Consider the following 21,606-nt stretch of genomic DNA (forward strand, 5'->3'; position numbering starts at 1 on the left):
AGATAAGTATAAAATAGAAGTCAAGTACGTAGACAAGTGTTCAATATATACATACAATGTACAATGCAGAGTAGAAAAGTAACTGAGTTACAATACAATATACTATACAGTACAATGCAGAAATGGGATGAGGTACAATTTACAGTAAGGTGTAATGAGGTATGGGTTGTAGTGCAAATTCTTTGCCAATAAATATAAAGTGTGTTTAGGTGTTCTAAAGTGGGTGCTGCAGTGAGTTGTTTGTTTAAAGTGAGTGAGTGTGTGCGTGTGGATGTGTGTGCTGTGAGTGCATTTGATGGTTGTTACATAGTGTTATTGTCATTTGTATGTGTGTAATGTGTAACTAGTACAGTGAGAAGGCATTTGGCGATTTCTTTAAACAACGTCTCCTAACAGATGAGGTGGACTTCCATGCTCCTGTAAAAAAGATGAAACTCAAAACCTTCAAGGACACAGCAACATCAAGTGTTACCAAGGTGAGAGGCAAGGAGATGGCCCTGAAAGCAGACCGAGACCTCTTCGCCAGGCTTATAGTGGTGGGAACAGTCAGGAAGATTGACATCGGGGAAATGTTAGTCTACAGTCTGGGACCCTTCCCTGCAGCCATAGCGAACATGGATGGCTCTATGGTGAAAACTGATAAAGCCAAGTTAATGCACTTTCTCGAGGGATCAGTAAATCCACCCGCCACAGTTGAAGTCCCTGATGGCACAGAGGTGGAGGTGTTACCACTACAAACACTGTTCTCAATACAGGAGGAAGCAGACACCCGACTATTGCTTCACTGTGCTCATGCCTCTCAATACAGTTCCCATGTGGTGATCAGCAGTCCAGAGATTTCTTCGAGATTGACTGGATGTCACTTCCTCCAGCCCCAGTCGCAATCCTGGAACTTGTATACTGCTCCTGCAAAAAAACACAATGCATGAAGGGGCGATGCACATGCAAATCAAACAACCTACCATGTACAGACATGTGTCTGTGTTTGGACTGTCAGAACACTGTATCCTAAGTTTTCACTGGAGTTTTTTTCTTCTTTTTTTCATATATTTTATTTCTTTTTTGGAAGACAGGTACAGGCATACAATGCACATTGTTGGTTCCAGCTATCTATTGTTTGATAGTTTGCACCATTTAATCTAGCTGTAGAAAGCTCCATTGTTACAACATCAGCTAATAACTGTTTCCAGTGATTAAAGGGCAGAGAATGTGGAGCTTGCCATCAAAGCGCCATTTTTTTTTCAGCAGTACTTCCTGCCAGCCAAAATCGTCTCTGAACAATACTTAAAGCTAAAGAATCATCATCATTAAGGAGCAGTAATTTGGGACAACAGGGAATATGTTTTTGTAATACATGTTACTGTTAAAATAAATAACATGTTATTTTCACACTTGTTATTGTGTTATAAATGTTGATTGATTGATTGATTGATTGATTGAAAACGTTATTAACAGATTGCAGAATGGGTACAGTACAGTACAGCTCAATACACACAATTGTTAATGGGATGCAGACCAGAGAAAGACTTTCATCTTGTTTACATCAGGGTCCCCTATTTTCAATTCATCATAACATATTACATACATGACATACAGATAGACAGTAAACAACAGCACAGGGACCATCCAATATCAAACTATTGTTAATTGTTATATTGGAAGAGTATATTTATGAGACAGTATATTTTGTACATATGTAACGGTTGTGACAACGTCAAATTTCTAACGTCACAGGCAACAACACAGACCGCTATTACCATAGTGTAACACACAGCAAGAATGTGAAACAAGTTACTATTATTAGTATTGGGTTAGAGTTGTTTGATTTACACTAACGTAATGTTAGATTGCTATCTGAGAAAGTTAAAATGCTAACGTAACGTTAGTCTTTGTGAGCTGGCTACAACATTTTCCAATGTGTAATCGGACGTCAAAACGGACTGCATATAAACTGCTGATGACTCATAACTTCCTATCACGTTTGAATAATGCTGTAAAGTTAAGTAAAAATGCATTTCAATAGTAATAGTAATGAATTGAGAGCTTACCGAATGCAGAGCTATCCAGTCTTGTCAACAGACGAGTAGCAATATTTACTTCCTGGTTCCAGGGCTTGAAGAATGTCATTGGGAGAAATCAAGTCACCTGACGTTGTAACGCGTTTTGATTGGTTCCGCAGCAACGCCCCTTTTCACAAACGTAGGTAGTTTTTATCTTATCAACACATTAATTTTCATAAAGATATGACCCAAAAACCGTTGCCAACAAACGGAAATAACATATACTCTGTAAAACCAGATCAATCATTTCATTAACGGAAGCCTCTAGAGACCTTCGGCCCACCGTCTACAACACTTTGCTGATATTTCTGAGGGCTGCATACCCCAAACCTAATTTGTGCGCTAAGAGGACCATGCGCACATCAAACGCCACATCGTTCCTGGTTGAGTCATGGATACGTGTGGAATTGGATGTATAGACACTTTTGCGGTACTGATCTGTTTCGCACAGACTGCACTCAATTATCAAACTGCTACAGAACCCCCGATTCTGCGGACCGATGATAATTTGAAGCCCTGTCCCCGCGCAATTAGGACATATCAACACGCCGATCAGTTCATTCAAGCGGGCTACATGAACTATAAGCCACTGCTGTGTGACGAGGCTTGGTGTTTCCCCGCTGTCTAAACACTCCTGCTTTCCAATTGACAGCTTACGCATCGATGCGCTTTGTGAAGGCATTTCATCTTCTACTCCAGTAGAAGTTTCTTTTTGTTTACACCCTCTTGCTACCAACAATTGTTGTTGTCTTTTATGGGAACTCTTTATGCTGAGTTTCCTCACTCGCTGTTTCGGCATTTTGACAGATCAGGTCTCCTGCGGAATGAATCTCCCGCGGCTGACAACAGGATGTCAGAGCATGTGATGCACCTGAACCAATCACGCTATCAGAAATCTGCACCAGCCCAATGAGATCTCGGTGCTTGTGACAAGCTCTCAGCGCGAGACAGCTGTACCTCATAATGCCGGTGATCTGAATTCGGAATGCTGCAAAATCAACAGGCGCAGCATGACAAAGTGTAGTAAAATAAACATCTAAATGTGTATTTTGAACGTTTCCTTTCCAATAGTCTGAAAAAAGACATGTTATGGAAGCAAAATAGCACAATCTCAAAATTGACCAAAAAAAATACGTCTTTTTCACCTGCCGTGTCTCGCCTTAAGTCGATTGCATTCTCACAGCGTACGAGTCGCGTCGGGTTCGTTTGGAAGTGCGCCGAGACCACCCTCTCTAGGTGGTCTCGGCCCGCTTGTTTTGTTCCGCAACAGAATGTGATTGCTGTGTTCATATATGCCCAACTGAACCGAAATAGGGGGGAAACGCTCCAGGTTTCGGATCAACAACTCCAAACGAGCCAGGTGTGAAAACGCCCTTAACAAGCCTAAGACGGCGGTTACACCTTTCGTATCATTTTCGTATCGTCGTCATATGCGTTTCGCCGCGACGTCGTGCGCCTCGAGTCACACTTTCGTTTTTTTTTTCGTTTTTGTCACCCGAGCACACTGATGTAGTACACTGCCAAAGCAGTAGGTGGCAGTAGGTGGCAAACATGAAGGCAATTTCAACCAATCAGAACTTGAATGTGCCTGCAAAGCAAATGTCAACAAGGCGGCCACCATCTTTTGCCTAGTTACCCAATGCAGCAATTCTTTTTCAGCAAAGCCTAATAAAAGTGCAATAAACAAAACGGATACATTCACTGTGTGTTCTGCCTGTCATTTGTTGATGAAACAAAACTAACATCAACACAAGTGACCACCAAGAGCGGATAGTTTAGTCTAAAAAAAGATCGGTAGCATTGTTAGCTGCATGCTAACGTCAATGGAGTATGCCATTATAACAATATAGCATTGTGGCTAGAAGCTAACGTTAGCTCACGCTACTTAGCCAGCACCAAAACTGATGATATCGCGAGCTATAAGTAGTTAGATAACATTAGAGACAACGCTGTGTGTATTAAACAAAGGTGAATAGATGACTGGGCCATTTTGTTTAATGCTTGTTAAGTTGAAAGAGGAGCTCTGAGCTAACAGGGTCTGAATCCTGATAGCTCACGTTAGCCAGCTGCTCATGCAATCGGTAATGCTAGCAGAATGAATGGATGTAAACTTTATTTAACATATTGCATATGGGTACAATACAATACGGCTCAATACAAACAATTGTTAAGGGAATGCAGACTGTTGTAGCTTGGACTGGGGTCCTTATAACAATAACTTGACAACACATGGTAGCTGAAGCTATTTGGGACACGGAGCTATGTCCCAAACACAAACACACACACACACACACACACTGTTGTCACCGGAAGGGCACGCAGATGGTATCTACTGCGCATGGGCGTTTTCGCAACAACGGCTCCGTGCAGACTACACGTTGTTGTCGGCGCGTTTTTTAGCGTATCTCCAAAACGCAAACACAATTTTGCGTTTCAGCCGTATCCACAAAAAAACGCCAAAAAACGCATTTCTGTGTAATAGGGACATGAAACGTATTCAAAAACGTATAAAAAAACGCCAGGAATACACTAGTCTAACCATGGCCTAAGTTGTTATGGGGGCAGTAGGCAATTAATTTACTCAGTGGATGCCTGAACACAGAATGACACCAGTATCACTGACTACCACGGCAAGCCTAGAAAATTATTCTATTTAATAATAATAATAATTATAATAATAATTATAAATATATAATAATAATTATAAATATTTTTTTCCTGTACCATGGCTTCTGTGTACCGTTACACCCCTAGCGCGTACACAACAAATATTTCTGTCTTCCCTCCTCTCCGATTCAATCGCTTCCACTCTCCTTTTGCATTTTACTAAACGTTTGATCCAAAACCAAATGACACAATGTGTTGTTGTGTCTCTGGTGAAATGTGAAATATATGCCAGCAAGTGGAGGAACTCAGCTCCTCCTACCTACACTGACATGGGTGTGTTGTGTTCTGTAAAAACAACACAGACACCACGGCAAGGTAGAGCACGGCAGGCCTACCCGTACTGTATGTGCCTACTGGTACCCCCCTGTCCTGGTTTACATCCTACCTGACCAACATGTTTGTATACATGTATGTTTCCCTCGGGGGTCCAGGTCAGCTCCAGCACCTGTTAACCAGAATGTTCCCCAGGGCTCGGTGCTAGGTCCGCTCCTTTTTACCATCTACCTCCTCCCACTCAGTGAGATCATAAGGAAACACGGCCTCCACTTCCACTCCTATGCAGACAACACGCAGCTCTACCTCCACACCGAACCCTCTGCTCCCCTCCCTCCCCCCTCCCTCACTGCCTGCCTCCAGGACATAAAAACATGGATGACCGCTAACTTCCTCCAACTCAACAGTAAGAAGACTGAACTAATAGTTGTAGCTTCCCCATCCCTCCTCCAAAAGATCGACGCCTTGTTCTCTCCATGGATGGCTACTCCATATGTCCCTCCACAGTGACAGAGGTAAGGAACCTGGGCATAATAGTGGACTCAACCCTCTCATTTCACCCTCACGTCTGTCACCAGGTCCGCCTTTTTCCACCTCAGAACCATTTCCCGCCTCTGCCCGACACCTCAGCGGAAACACTCATTAATGCCTTTGTCACTTCCGGCCTCGACTACTGTAACGGAATCCTTCTTGGTGCCTCCAAGAAGGTTCTGGATCGCTTACAGTACATCCAAAACTCAGCTGTGAGGGTCCTCACGTGCACCAAACCCTGGCATCCCTGGCATCCTCCAATGTACAGTTTCCTCGTCAAATGTATATACTCTCTTTTTTAGACTCTTTTTTGTATCACAAACAGTACTGTATCTGTATGTCATGTATGTCATATATGTTATGATGAATTGAAAATGGGGGACCCTGATGTAAACAAGACGAAAGTCTTTCTCTGGTCTGCATCCCCTTAACAATTGTGTGTATTGAGCTGTACTGTATTGTACCCATTCTGCAATCTGTTAATAAACTTTTCAATCAATCAATCAATCAATCAATCAATCAATCAATCAATCAATCAATCAATCAGCACATCACCCCCACCCTGCAAAAACTCCACTGGCTCCCCATCAACTACCGAATCCCCTACAAGATCCTCCTCCTCACCTACAAATCCCTGCACGGGTTGGCCCCTTCCTCGACCTACTCCACCCCTACACTCCAGCACGAGGCCTCCGCTCCTCCAACCAGGCTGTGGAACTCCCTCTTCCCCTCCATCCGAGGCTCTGACACCATCAACCTCTTCAAAACCCACCTAAAAACCCACCTATTCACACTTGCCTTCACGCAACACGGCCCTGCTCCCAAGTAGCCCACCGCCCTCCCCTGCTACAGATCCCGTTGTTTTTGTAAACATTTTTGTTACTGTTTCGTCCAATTGGACAGCACCTTGATTCCTTTAAAAAAATAGTTTACTTGTTTTATTTTTTACTGTTGTTACTATATTATATATATTCATATTTCTACTAGGGCTGTCAAAATGAATGCTTTAACTCCGGAGATTAATTTAAATTTATTAAAGCATTAAAATAAATTAATCTAGATTAATCTATGGAGTGTAAAGTGTTCTTGAGTCTGAGAAAGGCGCTTCTCTCTTTAAATCAAATGTATTATGGTCAGTGGAAATGCGCCATAAGTGTTACCACATTTGGGGATCCAAATAAACTTAAACTTAAACATAGTAAATGCCTTTACAGCAAGAGCTCAGCAATCCAAGATGCTGATGAAAGACAGTGTGGAAATACGCCATTTCAGTGTTCAGTTAGTGTTCAGTTAATGTTCAGTTAGTGTTCAGTTAATGTTCAGTTCATGTTCAGTTAGTGTTCAGTTAATGTTCAGTTATTATTCAGTCAGTGTTCAGTTAATGTTCAGTTCATGTTCAGTTAGTGTTCAGTTAGTGTTCAGTTAATGTTCAGTCAGTGTTCAGTTAATGTTCAGTTAGTGTTCAGTTAATGTTCAGTTAATGTTCAGTTAATGTTCAGTTAATGTTCAGTCTGTGTTCAGTTAATGTTCAGTTAGTGTTCAGTTAATGTTCAGTTAGTGTTCAGTCAGTGTTCAGCCAGCTGGTTTGGGCTTTGTGAATATAAACATTACCAGTTCTTCTGTGTGTTTGCAGAGGACTTGCCCAAGTCTTTTGGAACGTCCAAGTGCTCAGAGGTGTGTTCAACAAGGCATTATGCGTGCAAACGTTCATGTCAGTTTGCGAGCACTTGTGGAAAAAAACGAATGAGAGGTAGTGCTTGGCAAACAAAAATTACATCACAGCTACCTGAGTCCCATATGGCTGTCGTGGCTATTATTTCACTGTTTGTTCAAGTTGTGCATTTTCTCTGCACTCCCTTTCATTAATGTTGTAACTTTGCTGCCTTTTCAAATAGCCTAGCTGGCATTAGCAGAGCCATCCATCAATGACTGCAAATAAAGGACATTAGGATAAGCCTTTCTTTTGCATGAATTAGCCAGCCTACCGGTGGGGGACTGACAAGGAATTCATCAAAGGGGAAAGTTGGATTTCGACATTGGCTGCACCAAGTTCCTATTTAAAATATGTAAGATAATTATTCTGATAATGCTTTAGCCAAGACAATGCAAACAAGAATAAGAAAATTATTTGATTAACACTAGAAGCACCATAGGCCTAAGCCACCCAGAGGTACGAACTGATTTCCTCTTGAGCATAAATCCTTCCCATTCATGCATTCAAATGCAATAGCTACTACTCTACATTAAAATCACTCACTTATGTTAACATTAGTGTGATGATGATGAAGATGAGGAGGGTAGTGTCTATCCTCACTTATATACACCTGCATATAACCAATATAACTTTGTATGATATACTGTATATATATATATATATATATATATATATATATATATATATATATATATATATATATATATATATATATATATATATATATATATATATTTATTTATTCTTACTGTATATATATATTTATCCACATCTGTCTGTACATACCTGCATATAATCCTTTTCACATTGTGTGTAGACTACATACTATATCTCTACAGTATATCTACATATCCCTTACTTACTCTTACTAGTTACACTGCTGGCCAGTATGACTTACTATACCATTGTGTCTTTATACCGTATACTACAACTCTACACATACATCTGATTAGCACTATTACTCAGTAGTACTAATTTATATATATATATATTTTATACCCAGTTTAATCACCTGTACATTGTATATTACTTTAGCACTTTAGCACTCTGGTTGGATGCCAAGCTTATTTTCGTTGTACTGTACTGTGTGCTGTTATAATAACAATACATTTTAATCTAATCTAATCTAATCTAATCTAATCTAATCTAATGTATCTTCAAAACCGCATAGGTATGCAATTGTTTAAAATCGTGGGAACAGGGTGAACGAGCCAGTCCTCACGTTATTCTCAGAGACAACAACAAAAACAAATAGGCTGAAAATGTTGACGCATGTTGAGACCATCATAGGCCTCCTGATCCACACGATATGAAATGTGATATGACGGTGGATGAAAGCGCTCCTTGTGCTTCTATATGTACAGTATGAGCAAATAAATTGTATATATAGACATCTGCTACTCATAAAAGACAGCTGCCACTCCTAAAAGTATAAGCATAACGGCAGATGAACATTATTCCCATCTGTCATTATTTTTCCAAAAACATGCCTGTTCGCAAACCGCTGAATAAAATGCAAGGCGGTGTTGGGAACCGGCGTCAATACGCGTGCCTTGCTTTCCACGAACAGATGCCTGATGCAGATCAATCATACAAATAAAAGTATTGGAATGATTTGATGGTGTCATCTTTTTGCAGCATAGACTATATGATGGCTTCACAGTTAGGCTGCGTGGTTACTGCATTTTGAGCAGAGCTCTAAACAAACTTTATCTACTGCGTCCAACTTTCTCAGTAGGCGGAGTCATGTATGTCGACGTAAAGTCATGAAGTGAATGATATTGATAATACAGAAAAGAGAGCATAATGTAAAAGGCTTATGTTCCTCCACAACCAGTGCTGTTGTCACCTGTAACACATTGATCTACCATTGTATCGGCTAGACATTGTTGGGAAGTGCGTGTTCAGTACAATCGCATGGCTCTGCAACTATGTAATCCTACATATGTCCGATCTAGTTTCCATCCCCCCATCAGCTCAACTCTCACCACCATCGTACCTGAACTGCTCCATAATAAACCACTCAATGTCAGAATTGAATCTCTGACTTCCACATCGATAGCGATCTTAAACTTCAATAAGAATACCGACCACATGGAGCGGCTGGGTAGCGCAGTGGACTAAGCACTCGCTACCACCGCAGAGACTCTGGGATCGAATCCAGCTGTCAGCGGTACCTCCGGCTTGGTCAGTCGTCCCTACTAACATAATTGGCAGTGTTAGCGGGTGGGAAGCCGGTGGGGTATGCGTCCTGGTCGTTGTAAACTGCGACTCCTACTGGTCGGTCGGTGCGCCTGTTCAGCAGGGAGGGGATCTGAGGGAAATAGTGTGAACCTCCGCATGCGTTATGTTCCCCCAGTGAAACTCCTCGCTGTCAGGTGAAAAGAAGCAGCTGGCGACTCCACATGTATTGGAGGAGGCATGTGGTACTTCTACACCATCCCCAGGCCGACAGTGGGGCAATACGCACAACGACCAGGAAGGGAATTGGCATAACAACTAAATTGGGATGGGTGAAAAATACAGAAAGCCCAAAAATAAAAAATAAATAATAATACCGACCACATATTTAAATCATGCAATCAACGCCTCCACCTTTTATGTAAACTCATCAACTTTTGTGTGAGTAAGCCAATTATGGAAACAGTTTATAAGAACCTAGTGAACCTAATCTTAACCTTTAACATGGCCATGTGGTACAGAAATCTGAACATAAAAGGAAGAAATAAGTTGCAGAGGATAGCAAATTTGGCATCTAAAACCATAGGGAAGCCACATAAACAGCTAAGCTACATCTACAATGAAGTGCTTAGGAAGATAGCTAAGAAGATAGTGGGTGACCCCTCTCACCCACTCTATGGGGAGTTTGAGCTGTTGCTCTGGTAGTCGGACTCGTTACACACTACCTAGGGCCAACCGACACATTAAAAAAAGAACTCCTTCATTCCTAATGCCATTAAGGCATTAAATCAATCTTGCACTCATTAGACCCGGTCCTTGTTGATGTATTATATTGTATTCCTATGTTCTCTGCACTTTTCCATTACAGATGTATGTATATGTATATGTAACGGTTATGCTGTCATTGTCATTGTTTTATTTGTTTGTTCAATGGTGAGACCAAAGACAAATGTCCACACTGTGGACAATAAAGCGAAACTAACTAACTAACTAACTAACTAACTAACTAACTAACTAACTAACTAACTAACTAACTAACTAACTAACTAACTAACTAACTAACTAACTAACTAGTAACTAACTAACTAACTAAATAACTAACTAACTAACTAACTAACTAACTAACTAACTAACTAACTAACTAACTAACTAACTAACTAGTAACTAACTAACTAACTAAATAACTAACTAACTAACTAACTAACTAACTAACTAACTAACTAACTAACTAACTAACTAACTAACTAACTAACTAACTAACTGACAAGAAAACAGCCTGTTTGACTACGACAATACCATTCCAGCCCCCTAGCTCACTAACACAGGTGCCCCCCCAGGGCTGCGCGCTATCTCTCCCATTCCCCGCTCACTGTACACAGACGACTCTACTGCCAATGACCCCTCTGTCAAGTTACTCGAGTTCACACACAGACAACAGCACAGTTGTAGGCCTCATAACCAACAATGAGTCCATCTATATAGGAAGGAGGCGGCCCAGCTGGTGTCTTGGTGCTCCACCAACAACCTGGAGCTCGGTGCTAAAATACAATGGAAATTAGAGTGGACTTCCGGACACGGCGGCCCACCCGCTCCCCCCCGAACGGCTCAGCTGTGGGACAGGTTGAGTAGTTTTTAACCCTTTCACTGCCACACTACAGAAGGTTAACCTTTCACTACCACACTACAGACGGTTAACCGTCTGTAGTGTGGTAGTGAAAGGGTTAACCTTCTGAGGTGTGGTTGTGAAAGGGTTAACCCTTTTGTCGTGTGGCAGTGAAAGGGTTAGCCTTCTGTATTGTCGCAGTGAAAGGGTTAACCGCCTGTATCAAATCAAATCAAATGTATTTGTAAGGCCCGACAACACACGTTAATGTCCCCATGGGCCGAACACGTCTTCTTTAAACAAGTCAAGAAGAAACATCACAATAAATCAAGAACAAAACAAGAACACCATAAAGTCCAAAACATTTAAAATGCTAAATAAATAAATGCAACACTCCCAGACATACCCCACGCGAAGGTAAGGAAAAACTCACTAAAACCTAGCAATAGGGGAAAATGCACCACAGGCAATGTGGAGGAGAGAAACCTTAGCAGGGCCATTCAAGGGGGGATCTCCCTTCTTAGATGTCGGGGATAGTAGTGTTGCAATAAAACAGGCGAACAGTTGGTAAGCATGCACTCATATGTGTAGTGAAACACAGATAAGTGCATGCGATAGCAACTGAACATTTTGAAAGATTAAAGATAGAGCTGATAGCAATAGCAACTGAACATTTTGAATGATTAAAGATAGAGCTGATAGCGGATCTATTTGAGGCAAAGGGGCGGCGCAGAGAGGGTTGCATCCTCCCGGTCTTCATCACGGGACGTCCAACACTCCGGTCATCACTCCGAGACAGCCGGAGACAGGGAGACGGGACAGGCGTTAGACAGTTTGCGTGATTGTGATGGGCGGACATAGCAATAGACAAGTGGTAAGCATATGTGAATAGAATAGATATATGTAGTAAGCATATTATATGAATAGAATAGAAGTACTTAACCCAGCAATAAACTCCACGTCTAAACCACGTTGACAGACCACGGACAGAAGACGGTAAGAAGCTGATCCATGACCTCGTGGTGCACGTAGAACAGTCACTGCAATCTTGGCCAAGACCCCGAGACATCCACCACCTTGGTCAGCACTACGAGACAACCACTCAGAGAGGGGGGGACAGGGGTTAGAGAGTTCCCATGTTTGTATTTGGCGGAGATGGAGCAATAAATACATGTAGTGAGCATATGCATACATGGTGACAGTAGAATCATAGTATATAAGAAAATTGTGAAATTGAGTAATAGATAGAACTACTGCAAGCGTATGGATACAGGATAATATACAAGACAATAGCTCAGGGCCGTATGCCCCGGGGGGCAGGAGAAGCCACTCAGAAGGTTCAGCACTGCAGGCCAGACAGAAGGCGGTATGAAGCTGTTCCATGTGACCGGTTGAGACAGAGACAGAGGTTAAAAAGGTTCTCCCATGTCTGCAGTGTGGTAATGAAAGGGTTAACCCTTTGTCGCGTGGCAGTGAAAGGGTTAACCTGTGTTGTTGCAGTGAAAGGGTTAACCTTCTGTATTGTTGCAGTGAAAGGGTTAACCGTCTGTAGTGTGGTAGTGAAAGGGTTAACTGTCTGTAGTGTGGTAGTGAAAGGGTTAACCGTATGTAGTGTGGCAGTGAAAGGGTTAACCCTTTGGTAGTGTGGTAGTGAAAGGGTTGAGGCGCTGGGAGTCATCCGGTTCCCACAAAGGGATGATAACATCATTGCAATACCAAAAAGCACAGGATGTACTTTTTCCGAGACACCTTGGCAAACTGAACAAATCAATCAAATCAAATCTCCTCTCTTGTCCCACGCTGGTTCAGTGCTACACAGTGGTCATTTCAAGCATCCTCACCTCCTCCATGACTGTCTGGTTCCCCTCAGCCTCCTCCTGCTCTAAGACCAGGCTGGGGAAGACTGGCTGAGAAGATCACTGGCTGCCATACAAGAATAATGATGATATAAGAATATATATATATATGTATGGCTTATAGTATGCCAGTTAGGGTACCTTGTGTATACTGCACCTTGTGTATACTGTTTACTTTTACTCTTACTCATAGTACTGTATATATTCAAATTCTGTATTGTATTATAACTGATAGGGCATATAGACCCTCATCTGCACCTTTGTTTACACTGTTTATCTTCTCTATTTATATTCAGATATCATTTTATTGCCTATATTTATATCCTACTATTACCCTGCCCATACCTCTACCTCCCCTTTCTCCAAGGGGATCAATAAAGGAATATCTGATCTTAGTTTATCGTATCTACCATCTATGGAAGAACTTCACATCCTGAGAGCAGGGGCTGGTAAGATCACCTCTGACCCGACCCACACTGGTCATCACCTCTTCACATAACCGATGGACGGCCATTAAAGCACCACCCATTAAAGCACCACGCCATCAAGACGGCTCCCTCCTCTAGGCCGTCCAACTACTGAAGGCTCCTGCCTGATCCTGTGAGCAAGGCCCCATGAGGACACACTGGCTGACACTGAACATGTGTTAATATGCACACTATGTGCAATTAAAATGTTGTCCTCTCTTATTTTTGGAATATATCATATTCTGTATGTCGTATTTGATGTATTATGTCTAATGCCCGTCAGTGTGCTGTCTTCACATTATGTCTCATACCCTGAATTATGCACCAAAGCTATGGAACACCCTACCTGTGGACATTAGGGAGGCTAGATCACTAAATCCCCCTCCCCATGCTGCTATGATGTCTGAATTTCCCCAAGGGGATCAATAAAGGAATATCTTATCTTATTTTGTCTATTTTATGCACAGTATGTCCTTTTATGATTATTGCACTGACAATTAGCTATTTTATTGCACTGCTTTTATTCTGTCTATTTTATACACATTTTATGTCTGCACTTTATGCATTTCTTTTATTTGGTCTATTATCTGCACATTTTATGCCTGTCTAGATTTATGTCAATGTTATGCTCATTTTATACCAATGTCTATTTTATGTCTACATTACTGCTGTGAAGCACTTTGGGCTGCAATTCTTGCATGAAAGGTGAAATAAAGTTTATTACTATACGCTGTGTGCTGTTAGATCTATTAGGTTGTTGTAGTGCATGTATCCAAATCTAATTCTGATGCACTGTATTCCAACATTGGTGAATAAAGTGATTCTGATTCCTAAAAGGATGAGGCTGAACACAGGCTGACCATGTGCAGCTTGAGTGTCCAGAGCCTTCCTTATGAAACTGCAATTACACATCCCTCCACTAGATGTCACTGTAATACCAGCTTCACGGTCTTACGGTCCACACAGACAGAGACAGACATACATAATCAATCCAATGTTTATATTGTAGATACGTTTATATATCTTTTTTTTCCTTTTTTATTTTTTTTTACAATGGAACTGATTCGTCATACAAGATGACCGGAGGAAAAAAAAAAGCACACAATTACAATCAATAAAATCAACAAACCCATAAAACATGATTGTCACTTACCGAGAGTCACAAAAAAGTACATACCATGAATAAATAATCTACAGAAATATGTACAATATGCACAACAAGAATCATGCACAACAAGAATCAAATGGAAGTGCAAAATAAAGCTTTGGATCCCCTGTACAGGAAATAAGGTTAAGCGAATGTAGACCAGCTCTCCCCCCAAAAAACATCTGATGCAATAATAGTGTAGAAGTCATCATTTTCACAGGACATTTAGTTAACACTTAAGCTCGGAAAACTCCTGCCTTCCGTGACCCTTTTTATTAATGACGTCATAACAACTCGGGATGCAAAAAAGGTGAACCGGAGAGATAAGATGAGCACATTACATTACAGACAGTGTAGCGCATTCCATGAGAAAACTGGAGTGTTTGAAATATTCTGGTCATCCAATGAGGATCAAGGCAACAACCACAAGACCACGGGCGAGAGAGAGAGAGAGAGTGAGAGAGATACAGAGAGAGAGAGAGAAAGATAGAGAGAGAGAGATATATATATATAGAGAGAGATATACAGAAAGAGAGGAATAGAAAGACAGAGAAATAGAGGGACAGAAAGATAGAGAGAGATATATAGAGAGATGCAGAAAGATATATATATATAGAGAGAGATAGATATATATATATAGAGAGAGATAGAGGGATCCAGAGAGGAGGCGACTCTCTGCAGTAGAAAATCATTGTGCTCCTTGCATGGCTCCTTTAGCTGGTAGGACAGACACTGGCTGCAATATTAATACTGTACAACTCTACTGCCTTTTCCCATCCAGATCAATAATACGATCAATGTAAGAAGAGAGTTGGTCAAATGAGAAGCATGTGTGTGTGTGTGTGTGTTTGTGTTAGTGTGTGTGTTTATATGTATGTGTATCTTCCTCCTATTGGCTGACGGTAACACCACACACACACACACACACACACAAACAAACGGACACATGTGAACCGCAGTGTTCTGTTTAAGTCCCCAAAACCCTTAAGTCTCTGTTCGGCACCTCTGGGCACCAGGCTTGGCCACCTGTTACCCAGAGTTCAAGTACTCCAGTGCCACTTCATAGCAGAACTTGTACTGGTCCTAGGAAACAAAACAAAAGCAGAAACAAAAGGAGGCTATTAGTTTCACGGCCAGTAACCAGCTTCCTTATTCTTCAAAGCCTCATAAAACAAAGTCTTCCATTGGACAGAAAGGGAACAGGCCAGGGTTAGGGTTGGTTGTCTGTACGACCCTTGTTGGCCTTCAGGTCTTGTGTCTCTTTACTGTCTCAGGAAACATGTCTGTGCTTTCGGAGCTTTGGTTCAACGCTCAGCTTGTATTCACTGACTCCCTGAGGTACGCTGGACTAACACACTACTGGACTAACACACTACTGGACTAACACTACTGGACTAACACACTACTGGACTAACACACTACTGGACTAACACACTACTGGACTAACACTACTGGACTAACACACTACTGGACTAACACACTACTGGACTAACACACTACTGGACTAACACACTACTGGACTAACACTACTGGACTAACACACTACTGGACTAACACACTACTGGACTAACACACTACTGGACTAACACTACTGGACTAACACACTACTGGACTAACACACTACTGGACTAACACACTACTGGACTAACACACTACTGGACTAACACACTACTGGACTAACACACTATTGGACTAACACACTACTGGACTAACACTACTGGACTAACACACTACTGGACTAACACTACTGGACTAACACACTACTGGACTAACACACTACTGGACTAACACTACTGGACTAACACACTACTGGACTAACACACTACTGGACTAACACTACTGGACTAACACACTACTGGACTAACACACTACTGGACTAACACACTACTGGACTAACACACTACTGGACTAACACACTACTGGACTAACACACTACTGGACTAACACACTACTGACTAACACACTACTGGACTAACACACTACTGGACTAACACACTACTGGACTAACACACTACTGGACTAACACACTACTGGACTAACACACTACTGGACTAACACACTACTGGACTAACACACTACTGGACTAACACACTACTGGACTAACACACTACTGGACTAACACACTACTGGACTAACACACTACTGGACTAACACACTACTGGACTAACACACTACTGGACTAACACACTACTGGACTAACACACTACTGGACTAACACACTACTGACTAACACACTACTGGACTAACACACTACTGGACTAACACACTACTGGACTAACACACTACTGGACTAACACACTACTGGACTAACACACTACTGGACTAACACACTACTGGACTAACACACTACTGGACTAACACACTACTGGACTAACACACTACTGGACTAACACACTACTGGACTAACACACCACTGGACTAACACACTACTGGACTAACACACTACTGGACTAACACACTACTGGACTAACACACTACTGGACTAACACACTACTGGACTAACACACTACTGGACTAACACACTACTGGACTAACACACTACTGGACTAACACACCACTGGACTAACACACTACTGGACTAACACACTACAGGACTAACACACTACTGGACTAACACACTACTGGACTAACACACTACTGGACTAACACACTACTGGACTAACACACTACTGGACTAACACACCACTGGACGCCTCCTGCGCTCCTCCCTACAGTGGCTGCAGCAGCACCGTACACCCTGCGCCAAGGTCCTCAGATCAGCTGCTTCTGGATGTTCCAAAATCTAGGCTCACATCTATAGGTGACCGAGCCCTTTGGTGCGGCTGCCCCCACGCTGTGGAACAGTCTCCCTTTACATATTAGATCTGCCCCCCAACCCTAGAGAGTCTTAAGTCTTTGTTAAAGACTCACCTCTTCTCACTGGCTTTCCATTCAGGTTGAGCCGTACATCCGTGTTTCTATTTTGACTGTGCATTTTATATTGTATTTTTCTGTTGTATTTGTGTTGTTATACGTGTAGTACTGTTTGCAGTACTATTTCTGTAAATTGCAATACTATTTCTGTGTAAATTGTGCATCTTGTGACTTGTATTTCTATTGTATTTACAGTACTTTTGTATTCTGTATCGTGCAGCACTTTGGTCAACCTCCGTTGTTTTTAAATGTGCTATATAAATAAATCTGACCTTGACCTCAACCTGCTGCTACAACATATGAAGTAAATAATCTACGTAGTATTGTTACATGTCAGTATTATAATATATTATTATTATTAATAATAATAATAATGAAATGAGTGTGCTTCTCGTTGACTGGATTGAGAAAACTGTAGGCGTAGATTTAAGGGGGGGGGGGTTGCAGGGTATGTTCCCCTCAATATTGAGAAGAGGTAATTTTTATTTTTTTTTTTTTATGCATATGTACAGGGAATGCCCTCCTGTTGAGCTCTTTTGGGAAAATGTTACCTCTCAGCTCTCAGATATTTTCTCTCTGACCATACCTGTTTCTCCTTCTGTATTGCTACTGAATGACGTTTCTCAATTACCGACCTCTACACATGTGAAAAGACTGATTCTAGCTGGCCTCACAGCCGCCAAAAAATGTATCGCCTCACGTTGGCTACACCCAGACAAACTCTGCCCGAAGGTATGGATTCTCACTTATCTAGATGTGATCAACTTGGAGATATCTACGGCACGTGTTATAGGGGTCAATGAGACTAATATTGCTATCTGGATGGCTGCTGTGGTGAAGCTAAAAGAGCGTATATAGCTGATTACTGAATACTATATTAGGTATGTAACTCTTGTCGGGCGGGGGGGGGGGGGGGGGGACTGTTATTGTCCTGTGATGTCTTGTTTATTAGTATTGTTACTGTTTTGTGTTGTATTGTTTCGTGTAAAAAAAGGAAAATAAAAAAGATTTTATCACAAGAAAAAAGAAGAGGTAAATTTGTCCCTCTCAAAAAATATAGCTAAACATATAGCTACTAGGAGAAGAAATATTTGAAAGCAATACAGAATGCCTGAGAGCCTTACTGCATTATATTTAATTCTATTTGTGTCAGTGGGTACCTGAATGTTGTCTTTTCCTTTACATAAATAAAGATATTCCCACCACAAATTGATGCAGAAAAGGCACAAATTGATGCAGAAAAGGCACAGATTGGTGCAGAAAAGGCACAGATTGATGCAGAAAAGGCACAGATTGGTGCAGACAAGTACAAGTAGTTTCTTGGGGCAGGACCCCCAGACCCCCCTTGTGCCCAATGTTGAACCCCAACCTACGCCCTTGGGATTGAGAGTGAATTGCCCCCGACTCTCTGCTATAAACTAATACAGACAAGTGGCTCTGACGCCAGGCTGCGGTGACGGCTTCTCACCAGTAGGTCCACCATGTTGGGTTTGTTGTTTCTCAGTGTCTTGACGGCGTGGAACACGTCCACCGAGCGCTGGTGCTGGAGCATCTCACACACGATGCTGATGGCACAGAATGTCCCACTGCGACCCCCGCCGTTCCTGTGGTCGTAACACACATTTTACATTTAGTCATCTAGCTGACACTACAAATTGGGAATAATAATAATAATAATAATAATAATAATAATAATAATAATAATAATAATAATAATAATAATAATAATAATAATAATAAACTTTATTTGTATAGCACCTTTCATACAGAAACTGCAGCTCAAAGTGCTTCACAACAGAAAAAAGAGCACATAAAGTGCAGACATATCAAATCACAGTTTTTCACATTAGGATCTACTGTAACATCCCAACAGGCCACCTTGTTTATGGTTTGATTCAGTTTTAAATAGACAATAATAAAAACAGTAAGATAAAATAGACAGAGTAAAATAGTGTGTGAGAAGGGACAGGGGGAAGTAAAAAAGAAAAAAACTTATAAAGGCCTGTCCCTTCCTTACAATATTTTACGTTATAATATAATACAAATTAAAATTATAGATAATAGTAATAATAGATAGTAGTATAGACTATTAGCATGGTAGGTAGTAGTATATAGATAGTAGATAGTAGATAGTAGTATAGACATATTGGTATGGTAGGTAGTAGTATATAGATAGTAGATAGTAGATAGTAGTATAGACATATTGGTATGGTAGGTAGTAGTAGTATAGGGATAGTAGCATAGTACATAGTAGATAGTGGTATAGACATACTGTAGTAGCGTCATACCATAATAGATTTTTTGCTTTTAAATTGGCCAGGTTTCAGCTGTCCTGACTGGAGGACTGAGAATAGCCTGCTTCGCTTTGATCACCCTCCAGGAGCCAATAGGAGTGGGTCAGCCATTTATTGAACCAAATTTCAAATCCTAAAGCAGTACACGAGAAACTTAACTTAGACTTAACACACTAAGAAAGAGACACTTCTTGAAACACGAGAAGGTCTGTAGTGCGGTAGTGAAATGGTTAACCATCTGTAGTGTGGTAGTGAAAGTGTTAACCGTCTGTGTGGTAGTTCGATTCGAACCAAACTAAACAAGGCAGGTAAGAAGAAGAGCCGCGGCGTCAACATAAAATGTAATCAATTTGATCTCCCACTACTTGAGATCTAATTACAGTTGAGTCAGATCAAAGTTAATCTGATTGAACAGACTTATAAAAGTGAAAAATTCATAAGCCTGACATTGACTGAGAACCCGTGGCGAGGCGTAAGCGTGCTGAGATCAAACCGGTCCTCTGGTGTAGTGCACCCTTCCAGCCAGTAGGTGGGGATGTTTCTCCTCCCAACACCAGCTGAGAGTGAACCTCTGTTTGGCTGGACCATTCCCCACTCCCCCAAACCCAAGAGGAGGTGACACTAGTGTAAACGTTGTGGTTTAACTTACAGGCAGTGGACCATGTTGGTGACACTAGTGGACATGTTGTGGTTTAACTTACAGACAGTGGACCACGGTACGTCCCTCTCCCCCATCGTACTCCTCCTGCCACTTGTCCACCTGTCGGATGAGCTTGAGGAAGGAGCGCTTGGACATGGGCGTGTCTCTGTACATGGGCCAGCCCAGGAACTGGAACTGTTGCACCATCCTGTAGCCGTCCTGGGGCTGTGAAGGGAGGAGCAGGCGGGTTAACACACCGGGAACAGAGGCGGGGGGGTGACGGTTAACAGATCCGTCCGGTACGCGTCTATTCGAAAGGCAACGGTTCATGCGTTTTGCGAATCTGATTGGCCACTGACGTTTCTGGTAATGTGACATGTGCGCCCAATCGCGTGACGTGCCCATTTCCGCCTCGACCAGCAGCAAACTACCTAACGCCTAGTTTATCACTGGTTAAGCTTAGGCGACTCTTGCGAAGTTGGTTAAGGTTAGAGTTTGGAATCAGGGCTGGCGTTCTATCGCCATGCTCTAAGACAAACTCTAACCTTAACCAACTTCGAAAGAGCACCTAAGCTTAACCGGCGAAAGAACTTGCCGTCACACGATTGGTGCGACCAGAAACAGCAGTGGCCAATCAGAGCGCAAAACGCGAACGCGGAAGCATGAACCGGTTGCCTTTCGAATAGACGCGTCCGGTACGGGGCCAGGCCGAGACACGGAGGAGTGGGACACAAGGCAGGTAAACGTGACGAGTAATTGGAGAGATGCGCGCGCAGACAGACGGACTCATCACTCAAAAGATGAGAGACGTAATTTGTCCGTCTGCGTGGGCGGGCAATCAAAGCACTCTCAATCCATCACACACACACACACACACACACACACACACACACACACACACACACACACACACACACACACACACACACACACACACACACACACACACACACACACACACACACACACACACACACACACACACACACACACACACACACACACACACACACACACACACACACACACACACACACACACACACACACACACACACACACACACACACACACACACACACACACACACACACACACACACACACACACACACACACACACACACACACACACAGATGTAATGATCAGTAACACTTGTCAATGATCATGTGTAATAGCGTACAGACACTGAGCAGACCCCTGCAGGTGTACACTTAGCTCTCTGCCCCTGCTGGCCAGAGGCCGTCATTACATACTCATA

General features: G+C 42.0%; 1 protein-coding gene across 1 annotated transcript in view; it reads right to left on the bottom strand.

Annotated features, from left to right (window-relative positions):
* Positions 1–15,459: 15,459 nt before the first annotated feature.
* The window catches only part of LOC311239309 (receptor-type tyrosine-protein phosphatase mu-like), a gene marked incomplete at its 5' end in the record, with an annotated part of 199,428 nt that continues 193,281 nt past the window's right edge, over positions 15,460–21,606 (bottom strand). Inside the window, 3 exon segments of the mRNA XM_084327615.1 lie at positions 15,460–15,582; positions 18,881–19,016; positions 20,408–20,571. Coding sequence (XP_084183741.1) covers positions 15,529–15,582; positions 18,881–19,016; positions 20,408–20,571 — 354 coding nt within the window. The 3' untranslated portion in view covers positions 15,460–15,528.

This window comes from Notolepis coatsorum (genome assembly GCF_963971535.1).
Source record: "Notolepis coatsorum genome assembly, chromosome: 13".
NCBI classification, from domain to species: Eukaryota; Metazoa; Chordata; class Actinopteri; order Aulopiformes; family Paralepididae; genus Notolepis; species Notolepis coatsorum.